The sequence below is a fragment of the Canis lupus genome, chromosome 5 (assembly GCF_011100685.1).
Source record: "Canis lupus familiaris isolate Mischka breed German Shepherd chromosome 5, alternate assembly UU_Cfam_GSD_1.0, whole genome shotgun sequence".
NCBI classification, from domain to species: Eukaryota; Metazoa; Chordata; class Mammalia; order Carnivora; family Canidae; genus Canis; species Canis lupus.
Window position 1 is genome coordinate 56775424 of NC_049226.1, and position 22059 is coordinate 56797482.

General features: G+C 47.5%; 1 protein-coding gene across 17 annotated transcripts in view; it reads right to left on the reverse strand.

Moving 5' to 3' along the window:
* C5H1orf159 (chromosome 5 C1orf159 homolog) overlaps window positions 1-22059 on the reverse strand; it is a 37142-nt gene that overhangs the window by 6531 nt on the left and 8552 nt on the right. For 6 of the 17 annotated variants that reach the window (XM_038537553.1, XM_038537558.1, XM_038537557.1 and 3 more), the window contains 7 exons: window positions 7762-7862; window positions 7594-7682; window positions 5283-5358; window positions 3191-3259; window positions 2296-2457; window positions 1904-1969; window positions 477-611 (listed from right to left, as the gene is read on the reverse strand). In XM_038537553.1, coding sequence (XP_038393481.1) covers window positions 477-611; window positions 1904-1969; window positions 2296-2457; window positions 3191-3259; window positions 5283-5358; window positions 7594-7677 — 592 coding nt within the window. In that variant the 5' untranslated portion in view covers window positions 7678-7682; window positions 7762-7862. The other 11 variants (XM_038537565.1, XM_038537552.1, XM_038537561.1 and 8 more) reach the window with 8 other exon arrangements.

Sequence of the window (22059 nt, forward strand, 5' to 3'; positions counted from 1 at the left end):
CAGATCTGTTGGCCGGGCCATTTGCCTTGCACACCTGAAGGCATAGCAGGAGTGACACCGACTCTTCCAGAGGGAGGCAGGTCTGGTGTCCAGTCCCAGGGCAAGCTGGGGCAGTGTGGGGCCCCCCAGTCTCTGCACCAGCCTGCCCACCCCATTCCCAGAGCGCAGGATAGGGAGAGGACACAGCTGGCTGGGGGAGCCGTGGGCAGGTGGACCCAAGACCAGGGATCAGCAACCCCGCCATAATGCCCTGAGGTGGGGTCATGCCAATACCTTTCCTTTGAGGGCCCCACAGAATCCAAGGGAAGCCTCCCCAGGATGAGGCTGCCCCTCTTATTCTGACAAAAGAACCACATGACAACCAAGTCCCCTTCTTATTGTTTTGTGAGGAGTCCTTAGGGCTGACACCCCTTCCCTGCGTCCCCCAGGCAGTAAGTGGGCATGCGCTCTGGTCCTAGCGTGGCAAGATGGAATACCTTTGTTTCTCCCGTAGAAGACCTTGGGGAGTTTACTGGTACGCTTCAGGTAGAAGAACCCAGCCACCGACAGGATGAGGCCAGAGCTGATGAAGAGGGTCCCCAGGAAGAGAGAGGCTGCCACCTGAGGGCTCCCTGTGAGCAAAAGGAAAGGCTGCCAGTGACTGCCCTGGGCGGGCTGCATTGGACAGGGGTCTCCAGGATTCCCATGCACACCTGAACCCTCACAGGGTCCCACACAGAGACCCACACACCCAGCTATGGGGCTACAGGGATTCCAGGCCTGGGGTCCCCAGCTCCTTCCTGAAGACCCAGCGCACACTGTGGGGTGCCACATATCCCCGGCTGCCAGGTCAAAGCCTTCAGGGCAGAGGCAGGGGTTCCCCCTAACACCCTTGCCTCCTGGGAGCTTGTTCCTCGTCCCCAGATGGCCATCTTTACCTACACAGGGTCAGGATGGGCTGGTGGGCCCCTGGCAGGGGCCTCTGGGTGGTAGTTGTGGGGAAAGTGCTCTTCAATGTCTATGGGGAGGTGACTTTCTGATCTTGAAACCCAGGCATGAGGTGTGGCCACAGCTATGCTGGAACCTGGGAGGTAGTGAATTCCAGCTAATTTGCCATGTCCTGCCCCAAATTTGCTGCAATGAAAACAGGCTCTAGAGCCAGACCTGCTGGTGTTCCTCTGTTGGTACCCTCACTGCCAGACCCAGCACGGTGTCCCAGGAGGTCATGGCCATCTGTGCTGACCCCACCCTAGAATTGCTGCTCTGGTGACCAGCCAGTGTGAGGCCCTGGCTGCTGGGCCTGAAACTTGTGCAGAAAGCCAGAGCCCTCAGTCTGGGTCCAACACGCCCTCTGCCTCCATCACAACCTGGTCATCTGAGAAGAGGAGGTGACCCCTCCTGGGGCGGGTCCTGCTCCCTGACCACAGTGGCCCCCATGGCAGGGTCATGCCCCTGTGGCTGGGTAGGCTGCATCTCAGATAGGAGGGTCCCATGTCTGCCCCTGAGCACCAGGTTTGTGTGCCTGGCATGCAGTGCATGCAGGATGAGTGCCATATCCTCAGAAGAGCCGCAGGGGAGGGGGGCAAGGGGACCTCAGGGTGCCCTCCCATCTCCAGAGAACCACATGCACATCCTGGGTTCCCATGGACTGAGGGGCTGGGTGGGCCAGGATTGAGGCAAAGGGGGATGTGTGAGGGCCAGGGCTGCCTGCCCATGCCTAGTGACCCCAGCCCTGCTCTGTGGTCAGGCTGAGTTCCTGTCCATAGATCTCCTACCTGGAGTGCAGTGTGACCTTGGCCGTGGCTGTGGCCCTGCTGAGGCCAGCGTAGGTGGTCAAGTGCACGGAATGCCAGAGATGATGACCCCTTCCTCCACCAGGACATGGGCAGAGGTCCTGCTCTGATCTGCTGAGCCAGGGACTTACCAAGATTCGGCTGTCCGGGCGTCCCCGCACTCCTGTTCATCGGGAACTGTGCACCCCAGCCAGCGACTGTGGGGAAGCAGAGCTGTCAGTGTTGCCAGCTCCCCAGGCAGCCCAGAGCCATGGGCAGATGTGGACCATGCAGGGGACCCCACTGAGGACCCCCAGGGAGCAAGAGACACAGCCCAGAGGGGAATCACAGACCAGAGGCCAGGAAGGGAAGTGGCCATAGAGACGGAGCTGCCCTCACCCTATGGCTGTCCTGCAGGGACAAGAAGACTCAGGGAGAAGGGGACCGGGCGGGCAGGGTGGGGTGGGGGTGTTCCCTCGACGGACAGTGGTCCAGGGTGAGGAGGGCCACCTGCTGGTGTGGGGACAAATAGGGTGACGCCCACCCGTTCCTCCAGAACTTGGAGATGCAGCCCCTCGGTGGGAAGCAGGCCATGTGGGCCTGGCGGGGGGTGCAGCAGGGCGGCCACTGCAGGCAGAGCCGTAGGTGCTGTTCGTGCAGCGGACACAGCTGACACTGCCGTCCTCATTCTGGTGTCCGTAGCAGCCTGTGCAGGAGACAGAGACTCAGCACCACGCCACCCACACCAGTACATGCCTCCAGGGAGCTTTTCTTCATTGAGTTTGTGATAGGACAGTTCATCACGAATGCTAATGGGCTTGTTCTGGAAGTCTGGGTGGAATGGCATATTCGATTTCAGAAAAAGATGCAAGCTTGACTGGAGCCATACCAAGCTCTCACCCAGGGGCTCCTATAGGCTCCTTTCCTTGGACATCTTGTAAAACACTTCAGAGAAACTGGGAATCTGAGACAGGCAGGTGCCATGCAGTGGCCTTGTGCTCTAGAGAGGACCCTGGCAGCCGGACCACGGATGTCAGCCCACCTCCACAGGTGCCACAAGGGACCAGGCTCACCCCCATCGGTGGCACCGTCTGCAGCCCAGGTGTGACCCCTGCCCTTCTGTTGCCCCTTGCCCTGGGGAGGTCCCAGATGGCTGCTGCCACCAGCAGCCCTGGCCTCCCCCCAACCAGCGGTTAACAGATAGTCCACTTTGCCAACTAGCTAGGGAACCCCTTAAGGGCAGGAACTGTGACTCATACCTTTATTTTTTAACATCCCAACATTTAGCACAGAGGCTGCAAATACGTGCTTGTCTGATACTGAGTACCAGTACTGAGCTGCCCCTGAATGCTAGTGCTGGTGCTGGGGGCAGCGTCCAGGGACATGCCACAGACCACATGTCCTTCATAATGAATTTTACTGATGTTTAATCTACTCACAATGTGTCGTGGTGAGAAGACCTTTCTGCAGGGACAACCAGCGGATGGCAGAGCCTGAAGATTGCGATGCTGTGGGCAGACAGGCCTAGCACTGCACCAGGGGCCTGGGAACAGGAGCCTGGCACAAACCTGGCACCAGGGCAGCGGATCTCCTGAAAAGCACCCCTCTGAATGGCTTTGAGTAACTGGGCAACGCTACCCGGGGCTGCCGGCCGCGAGGAGGCCCTGGCTGGGCTGCTGTGTGCAGGGACAAGGAACAGCTAGAGAGCCGGGACTGGTGACCAGGAAGACTAAGGAGCTAAGGGTGACTTGATGAAGCCAATGAAGCCCCTTTGAAAAACCATCTGATATCTGGCTTAACTGGCTTCCCAGCCTTACAGGTGAGTAAGGAAGGTCACTTCTGGGCAAGTCCAGGAAACAGGATATTTGACTTTGAGAAGAGAGGAATTCACCCAAATCTATGGGCATTGTGGCTGAGGTCTGATGGCGAGTCCTTGGCTTGGTCCCCCAACCCCGGAGTCCAGTGGAGGATTCCTTGTGGGAAAGGTCCAGCAAGGCAGACTTAGAGTCTTACGTGGTCAATCACTAGTCTTGCTGCACTTATGTAGATGATCAGGCCACGTTCAATGAGGCTAGACTTATTTTAAAAGCAAATTCGTGTCTCACTATGATTATCTTTGGTAGAAGTGGGGGTGACTGTGTCTGTGACGCATCTGTGTGGGTATCAGACTCCTGCTTGTCGTGTCTGACATTCTGTTACCTGCCTGTAAGCTGCACTGGCTCCTGCATCCCTCCAGTCTCTCTTCCAATGTTTGGCTACAACTCTCCAAACTAACACTCCCACCTTCCTCCCACCCTTCTGACTGGGAATCACGATGAAATAAAGCTGCCCTTTCCCCCAGAGCCCTGCGAACTGAGGCCTCATGCCTGCTGCTGTGTGGGCCACTCAGAAAGTTCACAAGAAGCACCCCCTGGCCTCACCAGGGACAGGGCAACCCCGGGATTCCTCAGACACTCTCACTCCACCTAAATTGGCTTTGAGTCCAACATCTAGAAGTATACTGAGCTGACTGCCCTCTAGACTCAAAAACTAGACTTATGATTTGCTCCAACTGCTGACATTTGTTTTTATTTCCATAAAAACGCTTCTTACCAAGGACCTGATTACTCGCACCACACAGAGACTTAACGCTGGAGGAGGCCTGCCTGCACACCGGCTCCTGACACCAGCGCATCAGCTTCACGGGCCTGAGCACTGCCAGGCTCGGGCCCATCGGCGAGGCATGCGACGGCGTGCTCACACCCCTGTTTTTCTTCTGGTTCCATCTATGCCTTTTCCACCCCTTTGCTGCTCTTTTATCTCACAAATTCCAATCCAATTCTCTCTGCAGCTACCAACTTGGCTTTTAGTGTGTGAAACTTTCTGAAGATAAAGTTGCAAATGGAACTGAGGGAAACCAGAATATGCCTCTTTCACACACAAAAATATTTTCAGCCAACGGCTCTGACCTCCCTTTTTCTCCCCGAGAAGCAGGAGACAGGACTCCGTGGAGGACGCCCATGCAGTGGGAGGAAAGATATACATACACTCACTGCCAGAGATGGAGAGTCGGGCGTCCCCATCTGCCTGCAGCCAGCACGCCACTGCCCTCCTACAGTCCCCTCTCCCTGCTCAGCCTGTAGGTGAGCACACAGGCTTGTTGTGCCCCTCCTCTGGATCTCAGATTCTCGGGGGGCCCCCGTGTCACGTGAAGCTTATGTTAAATCAGTCTGGGGGCTCGTCCCCCCTTAATGGCCCTGCCAGGGACCCTAAGAGGGACAAGCAGAGTCTCACCTCCCCCACACCTCCCACTGCCCAGAGCCAGGCCCCTCATGGGGTCCTGCCACCACCCGCCGGCCAGAAGGGGGGCTCCGATGGGATCCTGTCACCTTCCCGCTGCCTCTGACCAATCTTCCGCCCCTCACCCCAGCTCCCAGGCATGTCCAATGTCCTTCCTGAGGGGCCTGGGTGCCTGTTGGCTCATAGCAGGCATGGTGACCACTGCTCTCATCTCCAAGGCTCATCAAGGTCAGCTTGTGCCAAGCAGCTTACCTGGACCACACAGGCCTGTGCCCTGGCAGGTGGTGTTAGTGGCCAGCATGTCCACACAGCATTCAGGCTGCTGACCCTGCGGGGGAGATGGCTGTGAGTTTCTAGACCCCATAGCCCGGGGCTCAGCAGGACTAGCAGGCCAGGCTGAGAATGGCATCCTACTTCACAGGCTTGACCCAACACTCACGGCTCTGCCTCTTCTAACTTCAGAATCAGGTGGCCGCTTCCTGGCTTCCCAGAGTGAGGTGAGGACACAGCAACAGCACATGAACACCTCCTGGGACAGAACTTCATGTCGCCAGTGAGTGTTTGATGACTGAATACACATTGAAGCATGTTTCTCAGCATTCAGATTCCCAAGAGCCAGATAGAGGGGACCCCTTGGGGATTCTGACCGGCCCTGGGTTGGGGCAGCCCTGGTGAGGCAGGGAGTGGTCCTGGGCTGTGAGTGGTCTCTCCACTGCCTGCCTGACCATGCAAAGCCTCACCTGGGAGGTGGTGGAGGTGGTGGCCCTTTCTGCAGGTGGGTCTCTCGGTCTGAGGGAGAGCTACTGCCACTCACCCCTGTGGACTACAAGAGGATATAGGGTAAAGCACTTCAATCCGAAAAATGTATAGGCATACTCGGTGACACTGTAGATTCGGTTCCAGAACAAAATAAAGTGAATCAAGTGAATTTTCTGTCTTCCAGTATATGTAAAAGTTATATTTATACTGAACTATAGTCTCATAAGCATGCAATTGCATTGTTTCTAAACACAACCTACATGCCTTCATTAAATAATTCACCATAGGATGCCTGGGTGGCTCAGCAGTTGAGTGTCTGCCTTTGGCTCAGGGGGTATGATCCCGGAGTTCAGGGATCAAGTCCCACATCGGGCTGCCTGCATGGAGCCTGCTTCTCCCTCTGCCTGTGTCTCTGCCTCTCTCTCTGTGTCTCTCATGCATAAATAAAATCTTTAAAAAAATTTAAAAATAAACTTCACCACTAAAAATGCTGAACATCACCCAAGCTTTCAGCGGGTCAGTGTCACTGACCACAGGTCACCGTAACAAATACGATAGTCATGAAAAAGTCTGAAACGCGAGAATTACCAAAATGTGGCACAGAGACATGATGTGAGTGCATGCTGATAGAAACATGGCACCAATAGGTGTGCTCAACATAGGGTAGCCCCAGACCTTTAATTTGTAAACAGCATATCTGTAAAGTGCAACAGAATAAGCGGGTGCCCAGAACAAGGTGTGCCTGTATGTTATTCACCACTTGCCAGATGGTGGCTTTGAAAATTAAACAATTAAAGGTGTTAAACCCTACTCCAGTGCCACATGTGGACTACTTCACAGGAAAAAGCAGCACATGATTTTCTAGACTGTAATAAAATAGGACGATAAACCCAGGCACTCACGGCCTCCCTGGTGAGGCATGTCTGCCCTTTGCTCCCCAAAAGATAGTCACCCCAGGGTCCTGGCTGCTCCACTGACATTCTCAGCAATTCCATGGATGCCCTCCACCAGGGATTTCCAGTGTGGCCCCTGGAGAGGAAGTGCCCAGACCAGGGCAGGTTGTAGGGTGTGAACTCACGCCTGCTGTATGCATGTGTGGGCATGTACTGAATGGGAAACAGATATGCCAGGTGCTGGCATTTACAGGACCAGACTTGAGGGGTTTCTAGTGGGAACTTGGCTCAGTGTGTGTGTGCCATAGCTGAGCTTGTTTTTAGCGACTAGAACACATTCAACAGTAAAGGGTGCCTAAGGAGTGGAGTATCCATGCCATCACAGGAGGTGTCCAAGGCCAGTTCATGGCCGAGGCCAAGCCCATGAGGGACACCCCAGCCATCCCATGTGGCTGGAAGGCCCCACCTGGCCTCGATGATGTGTGGCTGGGTGTATGTGGGCACAGCCAGGGTGCAGCGTACCCATAACACTGGCCTGGGACCCTGTCTAATGCTGCCTCTTGCCTGGAGTACGCAGTCTCCATCCACCAAGTTGGGCAGGCAGCTCGCAGGCTCCATTCGTGCCAGTAGGGGCAGCTCTATAGAGACCCATTTCCAGCCACCGCAACAGGTTTAGTTTGGCAAAGAGAAAAAGAAGGCTCTAGGGGGCATAACAGAGCAGGTGCCAGCTCAGGGGCGTGTGTCTGCTGCCTTCCATGAGGCACAAGCGTCTCTGACCCCGACAGTGGGTAAATAAGGTTGAAGGGTGAGGCCCCTTCTGGGCAAAGGGCCCACTGCCTCCATGAATGACTAGGAAAAGAAGGTTTCAACTTTACTTCCTGGCCCTAGCCACGGTGGGATGAGATACCTACCACACTTTCTGAGGATTTGCTGGCAACTTCCACCAGGAGGCCCGCCAGGAGGATGGCACGCTGGAGCGCCATATTCCAGAACATAGGGTCTGCAACAGATAGGGGAACTGTGCAGATGTGGGCACCTCCTCAGGGCACCAGGTGGGAGCTGAGGTGCAGGACCCTTACCTGGCCCTCTGGGATGGGAGCTGCAGACATCCAGAGTGGGTGCCCAGTGCTTAGCTGGCAGGGCGGGGCTGCTATGAAACTGCAGATCCCTGGTCCCAAGCCTGCAAATCAAGGCAGACGGTGAGGCCTGTGTGGGTAGGCTCCACTGACTTACAGTAAAAATCCCCCAGAGCTGAGATCAACCCATCTGGTTGTGGATCTGGATGAACTCGCTCCTTCCTGCACAGCTTTCAGTCACTCCCTCCCTCCTGAGGAAACTAAACAATAGGGACTTCTGGATGCGCCAGCCCTACTCATGAGTTTGGACAGGACTTGCCCATCTACCACCTTGTTCTGTCCTTGGAAAAACCCCAATTCAAGCATTTTTACCAAGAGGCAGTGAAACACCTCTGGGGCCAGTCAGGGACCCTCAGCCTTACAATTTTCTACTCCTCACCCTGCTCTTGTCATGGAAACTGCAGGAAAAATGTCACCTTGGGTGACAGAACTACCATCTAGAACCATGATTGAGGACAACTCCAGAGCAGAAGACCTCGATGGGGTAGCAGGCAGACAGGACAGTGCCACCCACATGCTGCACATAAGTTTCCCAACACCAGCAAATTCAAAACTCAGCAGCCCACTTGACTTAGTACCGAAGCTGTCACATTTCCAATGACCAGAGGACAAATCCTGCTATGCTGTTAAGGTTTTAAACAAATTTCTCTTGGGATGCCTGGGTGGCTCAGCGATTGAGCATCTGCCTTTGGCTCAGGGCGAGATTCCGGGGTCCTGAGATCGAGTCCTGCATTGGGCTCCCTGAAGGGAGCCTGCTTCTCCCTCTGCCTGTGTCTGCATCTCTCTGTGTGTCTCTCATGAATGAATAAAAAAAATCTTTAAAAAAATAAGTTTCTGGGACACCTGGGTGGCTCAGTGGTTTAGTGCCTGCCTTCGGCCCAGTGCATGATCTTGGAGTCCCAGGATTGAGTCCCACATCGGGCTGCCTGCCTGGAGCCTGCTTCTCCCTCTGCTTGTGTCTCTGCCTCTCTCTCTCTCTCTCTCTCTGTGTGTATGTGTGTGTCCTCTCATGAATAAATAAATAAAATCTTAAAAAAAAATAAGTTTCTCTTAACTTGCAACCTGGTAACCATAATTATAATCTGTCCAGAACACAGCTGGCTAAATATTTTGAGTAAAAAAGTCACCTCTAAAAAGACTTCTTACTCAACAGAAAGAGCTGTAGTTACTCAGGGAACCTGTTCAGGTTCCTGGAGATGAAGCTTCCATGGTGACAACGTGGGTCAGCAAGGAATACATTTTGGGCCGGGGAATGAGAAACCCGTTCCTCATCCGGCCTCAAAACCATCAGGACGAGGAAGTGAGCAAGTTCCAGCCTGGGGAAAAGCCCCACCATCGAGGATGCCGGGATGACATGCGCTTGACAGCGATATTGGGACACGGGCTGGGGCTCTGTCTTGCTCCTCACTTAGTGCTTAGGAGCCCTGCAGAAGCAGGAACAACCAGGCCTTGTTAAGAGCCCCCTTATTCATGTCATCCCATTTGAAATGCATGCATTATTCAAAATGTACCTTCTCCTTTCTAGGATAGGAACTCCTAATGTCACAGACACGCTGACAGGTGTGATCAAATCTCTTCCTCTTTGTCTATTCAATGTGTGCTCTCTCTGCCTTGTGGAAACCCTAAAAGTCATGGATCTTCTAGCTTACTCTGTGGTAAGAGGCATCCTCAGGGTTACAATAAGTCACAAAATACTTTCAATTCAGGAATCAGAAGTCCAAAAAAAATTTTTTTTTTAAATTTTTATTTATGATAGTCACACAGAGAGAGAGAGAGGCAGAGACATAGGCAGAGGGAGAAGCAGGCTCCATGCACCGGGAGCCCGACATGGGATTCGATCCTGGGTCTCCAGGATTGCGCCCTGGGCCAAAGGCAGGCGCTAAACCGCTGTGCCACCCAGGGATCCCCCAAAAAAATTTTTTTTAAAGATTTTATTTATTTGAGACAGAGAGAGAGAGAGCACAAGTGGAGGGCAGGGGAGGGGCAGACTCCCCACTGAGCAGGGATCCCAACAGGGACCTCCATCCCAGGACCCCAGGATCATGACTCGAGCCAAAGGCAGATGTTTAACCAACTGAGCCACTCAGGCGCCCCTCAGAAGTCTAAGATTTTAATCAACACTAGTTAGTTGATGTTATTGGAATATAATTTATTTATTTTAAGCTTTTATTTATTCATTCATGAGAGACACAGAGAGAAGCAGAGACACACACAGAGAGAGAAGCAGGCTCCATGCAGGGAGCCCGACACAGGACTCAATCCCAGGTCTCCATGATCACGCCCGGGGGCTAAAGGCGGTGCTAAACTGCTGAGCCACCCCGGCTGCCCTGGAATATAATTTATGTACGATAAATTGCATCCATGTAAAGCACACAGCTCAGTGAGTTCAGACACACTGTGGAGGATGTCTCTGCTACCCGCAGATGACATCTGAGCCCCTCTGCTGTTTTTTCCTCAAGCCTGGCTTCATGCATCCACGCCTGATCTTTGTCACTGCAGATCAGCTTGCATTTTCTAGAGTTTTATGTAAATGAACCATACAGTATGCACACTTCTGTTCCTGGCTCCTCCCACTTGAACTAATGATATTTAGATTCATCTGCACTTCATTCCTTTATGGCTGAATGATATTCTGTTGTGAGGATATATAACGTTGCCTTTACCCAACCACCTGCTGACTGGACTGTTTCTGGATTTTAGTGGCTATGAATAAAGCTGCTGTAGACATTTTTGTGCATGTCTTTGTATGACATTTGTTTTAATTTCTCTTGGGTCAAGGTAAGTGTGTATTTACCTTTCTAACCTGCCGATCTGTCTCCCATGCTGGTGGTACCACCACATGCTCTCACCAGCACTTGGCTTTGTGTCAGTGGGTGTGTGGTAATAGCTCACCGTTGCTTTAATTTGCATTTCCCTGATGGCTAATGATGGTTCTTGGCACTCAAGTGTTTGTTTTCTTCAATTATTTGCCCATTTTGTTTAACTGGCTTTCTATTATGAGTTGTAATAGTTCTTCACATGTTCTTTATCAGATATACGTATGTTCAGGGATGCCTGGGTGGCTCAGTAGTTAAAGCGTCTGTCTTTGGTTCAGGGTATGATCCTGGAGACCTGGGATCGAGTCCCACATCAGGCTCCCTGCATGGAGCCTGCTTCTCCCTCTGCCTGTGTCTCTGCCTCTCTGTCTCTCTCTGTGTCTCTCATGAATAAATAAGTAAAATCTTAAGAAAATAATAAAGAAGAAAATCAACTGAGTGTATATGTGTGGGTCTATTTCTAGACTTTCTCTTCTGCTCCATTCATCTCTGTGTCCATCCTTCACCAACACCACAGTCTCAATAACTAAAGCTTTACTGAAATCTTGAAAAACAGGTCATATAAGCTTTGCTTTGTTCAATAGCTCTGTCAAGTCCAGGTTATGTGCATTTCCGTATTTTAGAATCACTTTGTCAGTTGCTACAAAAAAGCCTGCTGGAATTTTGGCTGGGATAATCAACACTTTAATAATACTGAGTCTTCCAATCTATGAATGTGCTCACTTCCCATTTCTTCGAGTTTTCTTTTCAGCTGTCTTCTAAAGTTTGTGGTGCAGAGGTGGTCCTAAGCAGAAGAAGGTTCTGGACAAGCCAGTCCTCTACATGAGCTCGGACTACTTAACAAATAAGTTTTTAAACTTATTACTAAATATTTTATTTTTTGTATTATTGCAAATAGAACTGAATTTCTTATTTCATTTTTTAATAGTTTGCTGTCAGTACATAAAAATACAGTTAAAATCTGTCCCTCAGCCTTGGTTTCTGAAATCTTACTAAATTCACTTGATAGTTCTAGCACTTTTTATAAATTTCTTAGGATATCCTACATAAATGATGTCCTCTGCAAATAAAAACAGCTTTACTTTTTTAGTTTTTTTGAAACATGTTTTAGGGTACGGCACTTGATCTATATTAAAGAATGTACAATATGCGCGTAGTAGGAATTTGTATTCTGGTTTTTTTTTTGTTTTGTTTTAAGATTTTATTTATTCATGAGAGACACAGAGAGGGAGAGAGGAAGAGAGGCAGAGACATAGGCAGTCGGAGAAGCAGGCTCCATGCAGGGAGCCTGATGTGGGACTCGATCCTGGGACTCCAGGATCATGCCCTAGGCCGAAGGCAGGTGCTAAACCGCTGAGCCACCCAGGGATCCCTGTATTCTGGTTTTGATGAGTGTAGCTTTCTATAAATAGCAATTAGGTCATGATGTCTGAAAGCAGTGTTCAGATCCTCTTTGTCTTTACTAATTTCTTTTGGGTTTTTGTTCCAATATTTGGTGAGAGCAAGAGACGTTAAAATCTTTTACTATGGGATGCTTGGGTGGCTCAGTGATGGAGCATCTGCCTTTGGCTCAGGTCGTGATCCAGGGGTCCTGGGATTGAGTCCTGCATCAGGATCCCCATGGGGAGCCTGCTTCTCCCTCTGCCTATATCTCTGCCTCTCTCTCTCTGTGTCTCTTCATGAGTAAATAAATAAAATCGTTATAAAAAAGAGAGAGAGAGAGAGAGAGAGAGAGAACTAAAAAAATCAGTAAAGGAAATAAAATGAACTTTCAAAAACTGGATTCACCTGAAAGGAGGAAAGGAAGAACAAAGAACAGATGGGAAAAACAATTCAAACACCAAGATATTTCAATTTAATTTGAGTTTAGATTTAAACTCATATACTCTAATAACTGCATTAAGTATAAATGGACTAAATACTCAATTAAAAAGTAAAGATTAACATCTCTAATCATTAGGGATGTAGCAAATATACTACTTTGTGCCATGAGGTGGAAAAACAGAAATAACAACTGTTGACTAGGATGTGGAGAAACTGGAACCCTTGTCCATTGCTGGTGGGAATGTAAAATGGTGTAGCCACCCACTGTAGAAGGCCACTGTAGAAAACAGTATAGCAGTTTCTCAAAAAATTAAACACCAAATTACCATATGATCCAGGAATTTCACTTCTGATTATATACTCAAAAGAACTGAAAACAGGGTCTTAGAGAGATATTTGCACATGGATGTTCATAGCAACATTATTCACTGCAGCCAAAAAGACAGAAGCACCCCCGTGTCCATGAACAGATGAATGAAAACAAAATGTGGCATATACACACAACGGAGTATTATTCAGACTTTGAAAAAAGGGAAGTCCTGACATATGCTACAACAGGGATGAACCTGGAGGACACTATGCTAAGTGAAGTAAGTCAGACACAAAAAGACAGGTACTGTATAATTCCACTTATATGAGGCACTTGGAACAGTCAAATTTAAGTGGCAGAAAGTAGGATGGTGAGTGCCAGGGGCTGGAGAGAAGTAAGAATGAGGAGTTAGTGTTTAATGTAGAGAGAGTTTCAGTTTGGGAAGATGAGAAAGTTCTGGAGATGGATGGTAGTGAGTGTTGTACAACAATATAAATATACTTAATGCCACAGACTATACACTTAAGAATGGTTAATATGGTAAATTTTATATTATGTATATTTTACCATGATAAAAAATCTGGAAAAAATAAAATTACAAAATATATATAAGTACCTCAATAAATGGTAGTTATTATAGTTATCAAAAATGTAAAAATAGGGATCCCTGGTGGCGCAGCGGTTTGGCGCCTGCCTTTGGCCCAGGGCGTGATCCTGGAGACCCGGGATCGAATCCCACATCGGGCTCCCGGTGCATGGAGCCTGCTTCTCCCTCTGCCTGTGTCTCTGCCTCTCTCTCTCTCTCTCTGTAACTATCATAAATAAATAAAAATTAAAAAAAAAAAAAAAGTAAAAATTGTCATATTGAATAAAAAGATCCAATAATATGTTCTTTGTAAGAAACAAGCTTAAAAGATAAAGACAGATTAAAAGCACATGATGGAAAGGCTAGTCCACTTAATACTGAATATAAGAACACTTGTGTAGATATAGTGGTATCAGACAAAGTAGACTTCAAGAACAGTACTGCCTTAGAAAAAAAAGAAGGATCTTTTACAATGATAACAGAGTAAGTTCATCAAGAAGATAAGACTATTTTAAATGTGTAGGCACTTAATAAAAGGCTTCCAAATACATAAAGAATATGTTGACAGGACAAAAAGGAAAAAGACAATCCACAACCATGATTGAGACTTTAATATCCCTCTTTCAATAATTGATTGATCAAGTAGACAACGAAATTAGTAAGGATATAAAAGATTTGGGTAAAATTATCAATTAACTGACAATTGTAGAATATGACACTCAACAAATTCTCTCTCTGTGTGTCTCATGAATAAATAAATAAAATAAAATCTTAAAAAAAATAAATCAAAAGTTGGATCTTTGAAAAGATCAACATCACTGATCATCGGGGAAATGCAAATCAAAACCACAATGATACATCACCTTATACCTGTCAGGATGGCTAGAATCAAAGACAAGAAATAACAGGTGTTGGCAAGGATGTAGAGAAAGGGGAACCTTCATGCACTGTTTGTGGGAATGCAAACCGGTACAGCCACTCTGGAAAACAGTATGGAGCTTCACCAAAAAATTAAAAATAGAAATACCATATGATCCAGTAATTCCACTACTGGGTACTTACCCAAAGAAAACAAGAACACTAATTCAAAAAGGTATATGCACCCCCATGTTTATTGCAGCACTATTTACAATAGCCAAGATATGGAAGCACCCAAGTCCATCCATAGATGAGAGGATAAGGAAGATGTGATATATCTGTACAATGATCTATTACTCAGCCATAAAAAAGAACAAGATCTTGACATTTGCAACAACATGGATGGACCAAGATGGTACAAAGCTAAGTGAAATAAGTTGGACAGAAAAAGACAAATACCATATAATTTTACTCATGATGTGGAATTTAAGAAACAAAACAAATGAAGAAACAAAGAAAAAAGGGACAAACAAATTTAGACTTTTAAATACAGAGAACACATCGGTGGTAGTCAGAGGGGAAGTGGTAGGGGACTAGGTAAAATAGATTAAGGGGATTAAGAGGTACAAACTTCCGGTTACAAAATAAATAAATGCCAGGGATGGGAAGTACAGCATGGAGATATAGTCAATATCTGTGGAGTGTTGTACGGTGACAGATAAGGACTACACTGATTGTGGTGAGCACTGAGTAATGTAAGGGATTGTTGAGCCACTATGTTTCACCCCTGAAACTAATATAACACTGCATGTTAATTATACTTCAATAAACATAAGTAAATGAGGGGCACCTTGGTGGCTCAGTGGTTGAGAGGCTGCCTTTGGCTCAGGTCATGATCCTGGGGTCCTGGGATTCCCGTCCCCCCGCCCCCATTGGGCTCTCTGAAGGGAGCCTGCTTCTCCCTCTGCCTGTGTCTCTGCCTTTCTCTGTGTCTCTCATGAATAAATAAATAAAATCTTTAAAAAAATAAGTAAATAAAATTGATAAATCTCAAGCAAGAATAATCAAGAAGAAAATATCAACACAAATTATATCAGAAATGAAAAAGGAGACACCACTATAAATTCTACAAACATGGCAGGATAATCAGTCAATATTATAAACAACTTTAAGCCAATAAATTCAACAACTTAGATGAAATGGTCTAGTTTATTTAAGACACAAATTACCAAAAATGATACAAAATGAAGCAGAAAATATGAATAGCCTTATAGCCATTAAAGAAATTGAATTCACAATTTAAAAACTCTCCATAAAGAAAACAACAAACTCAGTGTCACTGGTGAAGTCTATCAACATTTAAGGAAGAAATACCAGTATTATACACAGTCCTTCAGAAAACAGACTAGGAGGGAACATGTCCCAACTCACTTACAAGGACAGAAAGCAAGACTCAAAAGACAGACAAGTATAATCCTCTAACAGAATCCAGATAAGGACATTACAAGGAACAAAATACAGACTCATATCCTTCATGAACATCAATCCAAAAACTCAAACAAAATATTAGCAAATTGTATACAGTAACAAATGAAAAAGATGATAGAACATGACCAAAGGAGCTTCTTTCAGGAACACAACATTGGCTTACCATACAAAAACCAGTTACTGTACTCTACCACCTTAATAGATTAAAGGAGAAAAACAATCACATGTATGAGCTTTTCAGTAGAACGCAAAACAAGCATTTGACACAATTTCAGGCTTATTTATAATAAAAACTCTCAGCAAACTTAAAATAGAAGGAAATAACACCCAAACCTGATAAAAGACACCTATAAAAAAAAAAAACAAACAAACCTATAACTAACATCACATTAACAGTGAAATAGTGGACATTTCCCCCTTCAGTCTTTAGACTGAAGAAATCAAGGATGTCCAATCTTAGTACTTCTATTTGGTGTTGTCCTGTAGGTGCCAATGCAATAAGGAGAGAAAATCAAGAAACTGTCTCTGTGCAGGTGGCATGACTTTTCCATTTACATGGAAAGCCCTAAGAAATCTACAGATAAAAGCTAGTATAATTTATAAGTGGATTTAGCAATGTTCCAAGAATATAAGGTCAATATACAAATGAATTGTTATTTCTATATACCAGCAACAACTAATTGGAAAATGAAACTTAAATAAATAAATATCATTTACAGGCATTCAAAATCATAATTTGCTGGGGCACCTCGATGGCTCAGTAGGTTAATGATCTGCTTTCAGCTCAGGTCATGATCCCACACTGGGCTTCCTGCTCAGCAGGGAGTCTGCTTCTCTGTCTTCCTCTCCCTCTGCGATCTCTCTTGCTCTCTCTCTAATAAATAAATAAAATCTTTAAAAAAAACATTATTTGCTAGTTCCTGGGGATAAATTTATTTTAAAATACGTAAGACCTCTATCCTGAAAACTATAAAACACTGCTGAAATTCAAGATCTAAATAAGGGAAAGATATACCATAATGGCATATATTATATACGCCATTTTATAGTAATGGAAATACCCATTAATCCATGTCAGTGTTTTAGAGAATTCAACATTATTAAGATGTAAATTGTCTCCACATGTTCTTATACTTCACACAATACTAATCAAAATTACAAAAGCCTTTTATTTGAGGAATTCACAAGCTGATTCTTTTTTTTCACAAGCTTATTCTAATATTTATAAGACAATGCTTAGAACCTAGATGAACCAAAGCAGTTTTTAAAAAGAAGATGGAGGATTTACATGATCTTACTTGAAGACTTACAATCACAGGACAGTTGGATTGGTGAGAATATAAACAGACCCATGTAACAAAACAGAGAATCCAGAAATAACACAGTCAGGTGATTTTTGACAGAGGCCAAAGCAATTCAATGGAGGAAAATAGAGTAGGATCCATTTTCAACAAATGGTTCCAGACAAGTGGCTATTCACATGGAATAAAAACTGGACCTACATTCAAATCATATGAAAAGATTAGAGATGGACCATGAAGCTAAATGTGAAAACAGATTCTATAAAGCTTCTAGAAGAAAATACAGGAGGATATCTTGGTGACTTGGTTAGGCGAAGACTTTTAGAAATGACACAGAAAGCACGAATTTAAAAAGAAAACCAATTGGGATCCCTGGGTGGCGCAGCGGTTTGGCGCCTGCCTTTGGCCCAGGGCGTGATCCTGGACACCCGGGATCGAATCCCACGTCGGGCTCCCAGTGCATGGAGCCTGCTTCTCCCTCTGCCTATGTCTCTGCCTCTCTCTCTTTCTCTCTCTGTGACTATCATAGATAAATAAAAATTTGAAAAAAATAAAAACATAAAAAAAAATAAAAAGAAAACCAATTCATAAATTAAATTTTATCAATACTAAAAACTTCTCATCAAAATATACCATTATGGTGGATATGAGACTATGCATTTGTCAAAATCCATAGAAGCATGTATCACAGAGAATAAAGTTTAACGTATGCAAAAAAAAAATGAAACAGAATGTCAAGGATCGCAAGACGGAATAGATTGTGACCATCGACTGACTGTGTTACAAATGTAGGACAATCCCACACTGAAGGGGATGGGAACCAGGAACTGATCTCAGTGTCTCTGGAAAATGGTACTTGCCTGAGAGGTAAGATAAGAAGAACCACACATGAGCACTGTACTTGAGTTGGTAAATTTGTCTCTTGTGGGGGCAGAATGTGGGTGAACAATTCTGAAAGAGCTTTAATGTGCACACTGGGGCTGGGCTGGACACCTCATCTAAGGTGGATGGCAGGGGGCACCTGGGTGGTGCTCTTGGTTAAGCGACCAATTCCTGACTTTGGCTCAGGTCGTGATCTCAGGGCCCCGGAATTCAGGCCTGTGCATGGAGCCTGCTTGGGATTCTCTCTCTCCCTCCGCCCCCTCCCCCACTCTCTCAGGAAGGAAGAAAAGAAAAGGAAAAAAAAAAGGGATGGTGGAGGGTGGGAGCCAGGTTCTCACAGGAAGGTTACAAATAAGCTGGGTACAGATACACACAGATAACCGACCCCAGATCATCTAGCCCTGCCCACCAGGAGGGCTCCAGGCAGTGACCCCAGCAGCAATGCACAGAATCAGTGCCCAGATCTGGGCTTCTACACACTGTCCTGCAATATAAGAAGCCAGGGCTCCCTGGAGAGTTGCCCCTGGAGCACCTGGTAGTGCCAGCAAGTAAGGAAGTGCCCCCAAAACAAACAAATGGAAGGGCTCCCCACCGCCAAGTGGGAATGATGCGAGTGGCAGACCAGCGCAGTACTGGATCCTACCCAAAGTGTACAACAAACATCCAGGAGTCCCGATTGACAGAAGGAAACAAGTGATAAGTCAACGTACGGGGAGACAGAAATGCTCCCCACAGAAATCCAAATCATACGGTGGCTCCCCACCCCAACCTCCCTGGAGGGCAACTGTCTCACTGAGTGGCTCCCAAAGAAGACAAAAGGGACAGGGAGACACTTGGCAGACACCACCTGGACCAGGTGACCAGGCTAACGTGTCCCGAGCTGTCCTACAGATGCCAACTACCCACTAATGGGATATGACAAGAGGGCCACCTCACCTCTGGGGTGTTCTTTCCCAAACCCCAACCCCACTCTCAGCACCAGAAAGCACAGCAAACCCCAAATGAGGGACCCCACACCTGTGCAGTCCTCCCCAAAACTGTCGAGGTCATGAAAGAGTAAGAGAGAAACACCAGCACATCCCAGAGGGGACAGAGGGGCCATGACACTCAGCATAGTGTGGGACATAGAGAGGAACATTGGGGAACGGAGTGGAATCCGAAGGCTGGAGTGTGAGCAACAGGAACAGCCCCACTGATTCTTAGTTTTGACAAATGCACTGTGGTTACCTAAAGGTCGGTATAAGGGAGAACTGGCTGTCTTTGCCACTTTTCTGTAAATCTAATATTATTCCAAAAATTTTTAAGTGAATTTTTAAAATATACCATTAGTAAAATGAATAAGCAAGTCAAAGAATGGGAGATAATAGTTGCAATATGTATCTGACAAGCTGTGTACCCAGAAGATATAAATGGCTTTTACAACTTGATCATTGTAAAAAAGGCCAAAGACTTGATCAGACATTTCAGAAAAGAGGTATGAATCATAATAAGCAGGTGGAAAAGCGCTCAGCATCACTAAGCTCAAGGAAATGCAAATTAAAGCCACCATGAAACATTGCTCTGCTTATGAGACCCATAGGGAGTGTCACTCCCAGGGATTTTCTCAAGAAAAAGGAAAGCAAACCCACAAAATGTGTACAAGAATGTCCATAACCTCCTCAGTCATACTAACCAAACCCCAAAAAACCACACCAAGTGCCATCACAGGGCAGATAAGCGCACTGTGGTGCAACCTAGGAGTGCCAACACTGCAACACCCAGGGTCTGGAGGAAAGACCCCAAAGTGCTGGGAGATTCAAGGGATTCAGGAGTGGGCAGCCCAGGTGGCGCAGCGGTTTAGCGCCGCCTGCAGCCCAGGGTGTGATCCTGGAGACCCTGGATGGAGTCCCACGTCAGGCTTTCTGTATGATGCCTGCTTGTGTCTCTGCCTCTCTCTGTCTCTATAAATAAATAAAGTCTTTAAAAAAAAAGAGAGAGAGATTCAGGAGTGCCTGGCACAGGCCCCTTTGAGCCTTGCGGGTGGTACTCTCAAACTGTGCCACGGCCCTTCCCTAAGCCTGTGAGCAGATTTCTCTCTTCTCATTAAGGCACTAATCCCACCACACGGCTCACCCCCCACGACCTCATCGAACCCTAACCACTGCCCAAAGGCCCCACCTTCAAACACCAAAACACTGGGAGTTAGGGCCCCAGCATATGGATTTGGGGACATGACCATCCAGCCCACAACACAGGGGACCCTTTCAGGGATGACAGAAATGTTTTCTATCACAATACAGTGTGCAGGTCACCCAGCTTTGTCAAAACTGGTCAAAGTGGACCTGTGCATTTCACTGCATGTGAATTACACCTCGATAACTAACTGAATAGATGTGATTCATTTTGAAAAATCGTAGTGGAGCCAAAAAGTTAAATGATTGGGTAAAAATATTTCTATGTGGTAATGAAAAATTTGGTGAAATTTTAAAGTGTACTATATGTTCTCTCACAACTCATTTTTCCTTAGGAGACTTGGTTTCAGCGAAGAAATAAAGCCTCCAGGTTGCTGTGATTCCAAACTAGCAATGCATCAGGGTTAACTGGGTGGAATTATTTGTGGTCAGTCAGTAAGGGGTTAGTGCTGACAGGACAACTTTGTAAACAGGCACTGCAGCCAGAAGCCTGGCCTGAATGACCACACAAATATCTGCTGCAGCTGTCCCCCAGCCTCCAAGGGCTGTGGCCAGACAGGAGGGGGGCGGATGGGTGGTCACCAGCTCCGGGGTCTGATGCACTGACGGCAGCCGACACAGGCCCACTGGACCTCCTCCCATCAGAGTAGGTACTGCTGGTTGTCTTCTCAGCAAGCAAAGGAAGCCAACACAGAATATGACTGAGGGAAAAATAAGAACTCACTTTTCTATCTGAAAATCCTATCTCATGCTGTAATGGAAAATAAAGGCTGTGGTCGATCTGAATGGACATAAAGGAAACATTCCCATCTGCTGACACTATGGCAGATGCTAAGGGCAGCACGCAGGCGCCCACTGACCACCATTCTGTGAGGGGTGTGGACCCCCCCCCCCCCAAGGTACCCCAGGGCTCTGCCTGCTGGAAAAGCACTCAAAGGCATTCTCAGCCTCAGGACGTGGAATTCTCAGAGCTATGGGGACTAGAGTCATTCTTCAAATGAGTTAGATGATAAATCACAGCATACTTTGGAGTACAAGAGTAAGGGAGGGGTTGGGAGGTGCCTCTGGGGTCCTGCCTGTGGACTAGCCCACTCAGGCGATCCCCAGCAGGACATCGGTTTGCTCTCCTTTGGGGAGAGTTTACTAGCGCAGGCGTGGGGTGTGCACATGCTAGGAAAACTTCCTGATAATTCAGATTTTATTTCCTTCTAGGAACTTCTGCAAACAATGTAGCCATCATGATTCTGGCTGAACACAGTCCAGCGGCTCTTAGCTGGGAGTGGGAACCGGATGATCCAGGTGGGCTATTAAAGCTCCCCACCACCACCACCCCGCACCTGGACCACCTGCACCCGCCCTTCCGGGGCTGCCCCGGGTTCAAAACCACCGGGAGACGAAGACCCAGCTCAGCCCTCTCCGTGTAGTGTAGTAATACTCAGAAAAACACAGAACAAAAAACGGGGCCAAGTTTGACACCCTCGAATTTAATAGGATGAAGCGGGTTAAGAATTGTCACAAGAACAGTTTTTGGGGGGAGAAACTGCATTTACCAAAATGCTACTCCTTGAAATCCTTGAAAAGCCGTATCCAAGTGTATCCAAACGACCTAGTCTTAAATTATCCTTGAATTAACATATCAAATTGTGGTGACTACACGCTCCCGGAAAACCGACGTTGAGGCTCAGCCTTGATTATTTCGCGGCCACAAACGGACGAAGAACCCAGCAGCCTCAAGGGACAGTGCCAGCCTAGAAAGGGCTCCAGGGCGGCCTCCCACCCCGCCCCGGTTCCACGACTCCGGGGGCGGGGACCCTAAGTCCAGCTACCCACCGGCTCTCTTGGCGGACGGCACCTGCAGGAGGCTCGGAGCCCGAGGGGAGCCGGATCCCCGCGGACCTTTGTCCGGGTTCCTCGCCCCGCGCCGCGCCCAGACCGCCCGATCCCAGGGTCCGCACCCCAAGGCCACCCCCCGCCCCCGTCCCCGGTCCGCCCCGGGTCCGCCCCC